The 8,001-nt window shown below is 56.7% G+C and overlaps 1 protein-coding gene across 3 annotated transcripts in view; it reads left to right on the forward strand.

The window, feature by feature from the left end:
• Positions 1 to 5,941, forward strand: part of GGT1 (gamma-glutamyltransferase 1) — a 12,863-nt gene extending 6,922 nt beyond the window's left edge. For 2 of the 3 annotated variants that reach the window (XM_008069103.1, XM_021718085.1), the window contains 7 exons: positions 644 to 793; positions 1,260 to 1,396; positions 4,426 to 4,613; positions 4,846 to 4,973; positions 5,076 to 5,188; positions 5,269 to 5,382; positions 5,659 to 5,941. In XM_008069103.1, the coding sequence (XP_008067294.1) occupies positions 644 to 793; positions 1,260 to 1,396; positions 4,426 to 4,613; positions 4,846 to 4,973; positions 5,076 to 5,188; positions 5,269 to 5,382; positions 5,659 to 5,805 (977 nt within the window). In that variant the 3' untranslated portion in view covers positions 5,806 to 5,941. Of the gene's footprint in view, positions 1 to 643; positions 794 to 1,259; positions 1,397 to 4,403; positions 4,614 to 4,845; positions 4,974 to 5,075; positions 5,189 to 5,268; positions 5,383 to 5,658 lie in introns of all 3 variants that reach the window. The other variant, XM_021718086.1, reaches the window with a different exon arrangement.
• Positions 5,942 to 8,001: the final 2,060 nt, after the last annotated feature.

The following is an 8,001-nucleotide window of genomic DNA, read 5'->3' on the forward strand; positions in this document are numbered from 1 at the left end:
AAATTAGCGGGGCATGGTGGCAAATGCCTGTAGTACCAGCTACTCAGGAGGCTGAGGTGGGAAGATCGCTTGAGCCCAGGAGTTTAGGGTTACAGTGAGTTATGGTTGTAACACTGCATTCCAGCCTAGATGACAGAATGAGACCCCGTCTTAAAAAAAAAAGCTATAATAAAAAGACCTCTGGCCACAGAGGCGAGAAGGCAGAGCAGGAAGCCAGTGAACCAAGCAGGTGGAGGGCAGTGGTTGTGGGTCTGGCTGTGGGGTGATGGGCACTCTCAGGAAGGACAGAGGGGCTAAGGAGGGAGGTAGAGGGGCCTGGGGCCCTCAAAGGTGGCAGGATTCCCAACTTGAAGGCTCTGTGGCCCCCTCTGATGGTGCAGCCCTGCCCACCCCCATCATGCACTCTGTCCTCCCCTTATGGTGCAGGCTGGTTCCCACCATCATGGTGCAGCCCTGCCCTGCCACTGGTGTGAGCCCATCTGTGCCGGTGTGAGTGAGCCCACCCCTCCTCTGGCATGGGTCCCTCCCTGACCAGCACGAACCCACCTCCCATGCCCTTCCCTTTCCCCCCGGTGTAAGGCCATCTTCCTCTGGCTGGTGCAGCTCCATCTTCACGTACACCCTTGCTGCTATCTCATCGCAGGGGGCATTGTGACAGTTGAGGACTTGAACAACTACCATGCTGAGCTGATCGAGCATCCACTGAACATCAGCCTGGGGGACATGGTCCTCTACATGCCCAGCGCGCCACTCAGTGGGCCTGTGCTGGCTCTCATCCTCAACATCCTCAAAGGTGAGTCCCTGCCGAGGGGCCGTGATGCCGCAGCTCCCTCCCCATGCTCCACCCCTGCTGCATCTTGCCCGCCCTGGGCCCCTGCCCTGTGTCTCTCCATCACTGAACTCCCGGGTGTGCCTGGCTCCTGGCTGGCTGTGGCCCGCAGGAGGCTATGCGACAATGCTCAGGGCTGGAAGAGGAGGAGTCAGGAGGGAGAGGGGTGCAGGAAGTCAGGGCCAGGGGCCTGGTCCAGAGGCATCCTGGTCATTGGAGTGACCATCTGTGACTTCCTAGACTGTGTGGTCTTCTGGCTGATGGGTGAGGTCCAGGCCTGGGAGCCCTATCCATATTTCGTCCTTGCTACAGTCTTTTATTTAATGTTCCCCTTCTTGGGGACAGCAGGGCGGCTCATGGAGATGTCTACCCTCCGAGTCCCTCTGAGCCCCTGGGACCTGCCCACGCATACCTGGCTCTGTCTAACCAGGATACAACTTCTCCCGGGCGAGCGTGGAGATCCCTGAGCAGAAAGGCCTGACATACCACCGCATCGTGGAGGCCTTCCGGTTTGCCTATGCCAAGAGGACCCTGCTTGGGGACCCCAAGTTTGAGGATATGACTAAGGTAGGGGCAGGGGCTGGCCTACCATGGGGACAAGTCCTGGTGGAGAGGCATGTATGCTTTATGAGACCATTCCTTATACAAACTTTGACTGTGTGTTGGGATGTGCCAGTGACCCTGAGCCCTGGCAACGGGTAATTAGCGCCCCCCTCATTCTGGTCACACTTCTACTTCAGGGCCTTGGCATATGCTGTGCCCTTGGATCTGAAGATTCTGGAGTGTTCTGGTCAATACTGAGATGAGGAATACATGGGGGTGTTGCATCCCTCAGGGATGATGAGAAGGATGGCTGAGAGGGAGAGGACCCAGGCCTTGATATCTTGCTTCCCGGTCACTCCAAGGACCTAGTGCTTCCCAGCTGCCATCCTCAGCCCTGTGCTGCCTGGCTCGCTCACTCACCAGGGCCCCAGTTCCACGCTGGACCTCTGCTGGGACTCCCGTCATGTCTCTTCCCACAGAGGGTCTTTTATACCCCTTCTTACCTACTCGAATTCTCAGTGCTCTGGGGTGGAGATGCAGACCCCTCATGCTGACCTATGACCTCCCAGGAGGGACCTCAGATGTCTAGCAGGTGTCTTCTCTTTTTGCGAGGAGCACTCTGCAGCTAGTGACCTGGTGTCTTGTCTCTTGGAGGGGACAGAGTCACCCATGGTGCCCTCTCTGCCCTCTCTCTTGGCTAAGGCTGGCCCTTCCATCCATTTGCTGGCTCAGGGTGCCATTCCTACAACACTCGTCTCTGCCTTGGACCATTTTCCCTTTTATAATGAATCATTCCCATAAAAGAGGTGGCTGTTTTTGCTCCAGAACCTTCCAGCTGCTGCCCGCTTCTGTCCTGTGTTCCTTTAGGGCAAACATGACCAGACTTCCTCCTCTCTCCTTCAGGCTGTCCTCACTTCCCTCTCTACCCTCATACCACCAGATCCTGGCATCCAGACTCCTCAGTTTCTCCCTCAAGCCCCACTCAACAGCATCTCATAAAACTCACCACATTCTCCTTCTTCCTTCAACTTTTCATTTTGAAGATGTTCATACCTACAAAAATATTAAAAAATCAAAATATCTCCTAGGCAACATAGCAATATCTTGTCTTTACAAAAGAAAAGAAAAAAAGAAAAGAAAAGAAAAACGTCAAATCCCAGTGCTTTGGGAAGCTGAAGTGGGAGGATTCTTTGAGGCCAGAAATTCGAGACCAGCCTGGGTAACACATTGAGACCCTGTCTCTACAAAAAATAAAAATTATCCGGGTGTGGTAGCACATGCCTATAGTCCCAGCTACTGGGGAGGTTGAGACAGGAGGATCGCCTGAGCCCAGGAACTCAAGGCTGTGATGAACCATGATCATGCCACTGCACTCCAGCCTGGATGACAGAGTGAGACCATATTGCTTAAAAAAAATAAAAAGTAACAAAACCCCCCAAAACCCTGTTCTCTTTCACTGGAATCCCCAGTGTGGACATTTCTGCTTCATTTCCTAATTCCATCTCCACCACCTCTACCTATATCTATGTTTCTCCTGAGTGACTGGATAGTAGGTAGCTGATGTCACACTTCAGAGTGTGTTTTCTAAGAGCAAGGACTTTGGCACACCACAGCTGGATGCTGGGGCAACATGACCTATTAGACAGCCATGTCAGAATTTCCCTGAGGGGCCCAGTATATTTTAGGTCCAGGATCTGTGGAGTCACCCCTTGTGGTTCAGCCATGCTAATTCCTGTCTCCTAACCTACCATAGACCCCCTTGGCTATTTTGCTAAGGGCCCAGGGCAGTTGCCTTGGAAAATGTCCCATGTCCTGGATTTGTCTTTCTGCTTCCTCAGGGGCAGATTCAAGTGGAATGTCTCTCCCTGGGTTTTCAGTTAGTCCAGGGGTGCTGCTAAACCCTCTGGAGGCATTTCCTCTGGCCAGTCTCCTGGGGCCCTTCTTTGCCGGCTTCTTACCTTCTGCCTTTGTGCCACCTTGGGAACTCTGGCCATGCTTCTGGCTTTCAGATATCACTGAGTTTATCTTCCAACTTAACCTTGCTAATGAATTCTACATGCGGAGAGCCGTGCTCATAGGTCCATGCACCAAGACATGCTCTTCTGAGTCCAATGGACACACGTCCAAAATTGGGCTTCTGACAGTCCCCAAACCTGCCCCTTCTGCAGTGTTTACCTTCCCCCTATCAACAGCCACTCTGGGCTGAAGACTTGGGCCATCCTCAATTCTTCTTTTCCTCCTGCCTGGGGCAGCCATCATTTCTCACCCGGTCCTCTGTCCACAGCCTCCCAGTTGGGCTCCATCCTTGTCCTCACAGTCACCAGAGGGACCCTGTGAAAACCATCTCCAGGGTGCTTACTTCTCTGCCCTAAGCCTTTGTGGCAACAAGCAAAAGCCAAAGTCCTTACAAGCCCTTCAAGGTCCTCCACAATGGCCCCCAGCATGCATTTTCAACCTGTCCTCTCCTTCACCCCACGCATTCTCTGCCAGTCATTCACAGGACTGTGCTGCCACCTTGGGGTCTTTGCATTGACCACTGAAGCCTCATTCTGGGCTGTTTTCAGATGTCAGTCACCTCCTCCGAGAGGCCCTCCCTGACCACCCTCTCCACAGCCCATCCCTCTCAGTCCCCCTTATCTGGCTTGTGGTTTCAGCACTTTCCCTGCCCGCATTTGTTTTTCCTGCCACAAGGGCAGGAACCTACATGGCTAGTCCCTGTTGATTCCCCAGTACCAGGTGTGCAATAGAAGCTCCATGAATATGCGTATGAATGAATGAATGATTAAATGCGTCAAGAGTCTGGAGGCTTGAGAGACAGACAGGCAGATATACAGAGTTGCTGGAAGGCAATCTAGATGGGCTGAAGAGGGGGTCAGACTGACCCTGTGAGGTGCTGGGGCTGCCCCGGGGTCCTGGGGAGTCACAGGTTTCGGGTGCAGGAGGGTTGTGGTCAGAGCCATGGTCAGGGGCTGCCTGAGACCTGCTTGCACAACCCTGTGCCCCCGTCCCCCCTCCCTCCCCACCTCCTCAGGCCAGCTCTGGGGTCTCGGCAGGTGGTCCGCAACATGACCTCCGAGTTCTTCGCTGCCCAGCTCCGAGCCCGGATCTCCGACGACACCACTCACCCAACCTCCTACTATGAGCCTGAGTTCTACACGCCCGATGACGGAGGCACTGCTCACCTGTCTGTCGTCGCAGAGGATGGCAGTGCCGTGTCTGCCACCAGCACCATCAACCTCTAGTAGGGGCTGCCTGCTGCCTGGGTGGGACAGGGCAGGGACGGGTGGGCCAGCGGCTGCCCGCATGTCCTGTAAGGCAGCTCCATCACCTCCTTTCATGGTGGGAAACCAAGGCCCCACCTTGGTAGCTTGCCCAGGGCCTTCCGGGGAGTGTGTTTGAACTTCGGTGGGTGGGTAGGGACCAGGCAGGGCAGGGCCAGTCGGGCGCAGCCATCTGACCTGGCCGGGCTGCAGCTTTGGCTCCAAGGTCCGTTCCCCAGTCAGCGGGATCCTGTTCAACGATGAGATGGACGACTTCAGTTCTCCCAACATCACCAATCAGTTTGGGGTACCCCCCTCGCCTGCCAATTTCATCAAGCCAGGTGTGGTGTGAGGGTCCGGGGGTGAGGGATTTGGGTGGGGAGGGGGCTGCTGCCCTGCACAGGTGACTGACCAACATCTCTGCTCTGTCCTGTCGGCCGCAGGGAAGCAGCCACTCTCATCCATGTGTCCGACAATCGTGGTGGGCCCAGACGGCCAGGTCCGCATGGTGGTGGGAGCCTCTGGGGGCACGCACATCACCACAGCTACTGCACTGGTACGAGCCACTCCTGCCCTACCTGCTTCTAGCTGCTCTTTTCCCAGTCATACTGACCATGCCCCATCCTCCACCCTTAGGCCATCATCCACAACCTGTGGTTTGGCTACGAGGTAAAGCGAGCAGTGGAGGAGCCCCGGCTGCATAACCAGCTTCTGCCCAACACCACAACGCTGGAGAAGAATATTGACCAGGTGGGCTTGGGGTTGGGGAGACTGAGCCACAGTATGGGACTGGAGGCTGGGTTTTCTGAGCCCTCACAAGGTGAAAAATGGTTGGTGTCCTCTGCCTGGGAAATGTCTGCCAGGTGGGCCATCTGGAGCCCTGGTGCCCTGAGAGCCAAGCCACCTGCTCCAAGCCTGCTCTTCCTAATCACTTGGCTAGAAATGACCTCATCTGGCTGTGAGGCCTGGCTTGGATGGTGGTGTCTGGGGCTGTGCTGAAGCCTCCCCTTCCCTTCTTACCCCCAGGTGGTGACTGCAGCCCTGAAGACCCGTCATCATGAAACCCAGGTCACCTCCACTTTCATCGCTGTGGTGCAGGCCATTGTCCGCACAGCTGGTGGCTGGGCAGCTGCCTCGGACTCCAGGAAAGGCGGGGAGCCTGCTGGCTACTGAGTTCTCAAGACCAGAGACCCAGAGACAAGATGCTGGGGGTGGGAGGAGCTTTGGGGGACATGCTTCCCCTATGAGTGGCAGAGCAGCACAATAAATTGGGGTTGCCGTGCCAGGCTCTGGGCAGCCTCCTGGCCTGGCTCCCACTCTCTGGGCCTCGGTGTCCTGTGTGTGAATTGGAGACATCGGGCTGGCAGCAATGGTGTGGGGGGTTCTGAGGTCTTCACACTGGAGCTCCCTCAGCATTTTTCAGTAGGGCGAGAGCCTGGGGGCTGGTGGCGAGGGACAGGGGCAGGCCAGTGCTAAGCACTTGCTCCTCCTCTCCCAGAGCTCCTGGATAGGACTCCGGGTCCTCCCTTCTTGGAGTAGGGCAGCGACACTACCTAGTACCTGCCACCAGGGGGCACCAGGGCACTGACCTTTACTTGGACAGACGGTAGCGGGCAGATGCCAGGAACTCGGGTGTCTCCTCCTCAGACCCGCGGGTGTCCCGGCTCGCCCTGCTGAGGACAAACAGAGGTGAAGCTGAGGTCTGAGGAGTGGGAGTTGGGCAAGAGGCTGGAACAAAACATCTCAGTCAGACCCTGGGGGGGGCTTTCCAAGCACAAACTCTGAGTGAAAGAAACCCAGCTTGTGATCAGCTCCAGAGGGAGGCCCGATTCTCAGGAACAGCAGATCGCAGTGACTTGGACCAGATGGGAATGTGGCCCCAGGAAGGGGAGGCATCTGGAAGGGAATTGTTGGTTACAGCGCCCTTTGCCAAGGGGCCCGTCCCTCAGGCCCTCCTTCAGGGTCCGCTTACCTGTTCTCCACACAGTTGTAACACCTGGGATGGAAAATTTGGTGCTTCCAAAGTGCCCACAAGGAAATGGGTTTTGAGCCTGCAGAGTACACCCCAGGAGGGCTTTGTCTCTGGAGTTCCCCAGGGGTGAGATGACTGGGTGAGATGACAGGGGTGAGTGCAAGTCACTACTCAATCCTAAATTTAGCTTGAGAGAAAAGGTCATGGCCCCATTTACAGGGGAGAAGACTGAGGCCAGAAGGGAGGGCCTTCCTCTGAGTCGCACAGCACTGAGGGAAGTGGGGGCTGGCCATGAGGCTCCCTGGCCCCAACATGCTGACAGGTGTACCTCAGTGTCCCTGGCCCTATGGGGCTTAGTCCAAGGCTACCTCAGGGGCTGGTACTTGAATTCTCTCTTTTCTTCCAACTGTCCCCTCCCCCATCACCTCCTGGATAAGGACACTCAGGCCCTTCCCAGCGGGGCCTCCCCAGGGCGCCTCTGGCTGTTCCCAGCATGATACGCATTCCTTTCCCTGGGCCTTTGCTCTGGTGGTGCTTACACCCTGGCCTCTGCCTAATTGGGATGGCCAGGGAGAGGAGAGGGAATATCCCTGACTCCCACTGTCTCCACTGTCCCTGCTGTTCTGGCTTCTGGGTTTCAGGACTACAGCCTGTGGGCGGGATGGCCTGGGCCCAGGAATGCACTTTTGTTACTGGTTGTGCAATGTTGCTGGGGTTAAGGGGGGCAGGAGGAGGTGCCTATAGCCCCCACTGTGAGCAGCAGCTGTGGGAACAGCCTACAGGAAGGCCTGCCTCTTATGGCCGCTCCAGGCTGAGCTGACCAGAGGCTCTGGCTGGACATGGGGGTCTGGCAGGCTGTGTGTCCTGTGAGCATACAGTCCCTCTCTGGGCCTCAGTGTCTCTGCTGTAGTAGGAGGTGGGTTCTGACTGCAGGTGTAGTCACCTGGGGCAAGCACTGCTCACCTGGAAAGAAGTGGGGAAGATAGGTGGGGCCTCTGTGGCAAGTGTTTAGCCCATAGCCTCTGCACTCCACACCCCTGCTGAGCCTGGCCAAGAGAGACCCTCAGTGGGTACTCACTCCCAGGCTGCCCCCCCCCCCCGTTGGGTACCCTGTGGCCTGGGGCGGGCAAATAGGGCCCAGGTCAGTGTCCCCAGAAGAGTTGGGATGGACACAGAGATGTGGACCCCAGCCAGGGCACAGCAGAGCTGCAGGCGAGCATGGGGGCTCAGGCAGGGCAGCCTCCTTCTCTGGAGGTCCATGGCTGCATTTCCAGGACAGCAGGCCCCAGGGATGGGTAATCCAGTGCCAAGGGCTGAACGCATGGCCCGTCTGCGTTCTCCATGTGGGTGTCTTGCAGTCATGGGCGTTTGGTGCTCTCGAGTCTGCCTATCCCCTG

The sequence above is a fragment of the Carlito syrichta genome, unplaced genomic scaffold (assembly GCF_000164805.1).
Source record: "Carlito syrichta isolate Samal-C Ts95f unplaced genomic scaffold, Tarsius_syrichta-2.0.1 Scaffold311810, whole genome shotgun sequence".
NCBI classification, from domain to species: domain Eukaryota; kingdom Metazoa; phylum Chordata; class Mammalia; order Primates; family Tarsiidae; genus Carlito; species Carlito syrichta.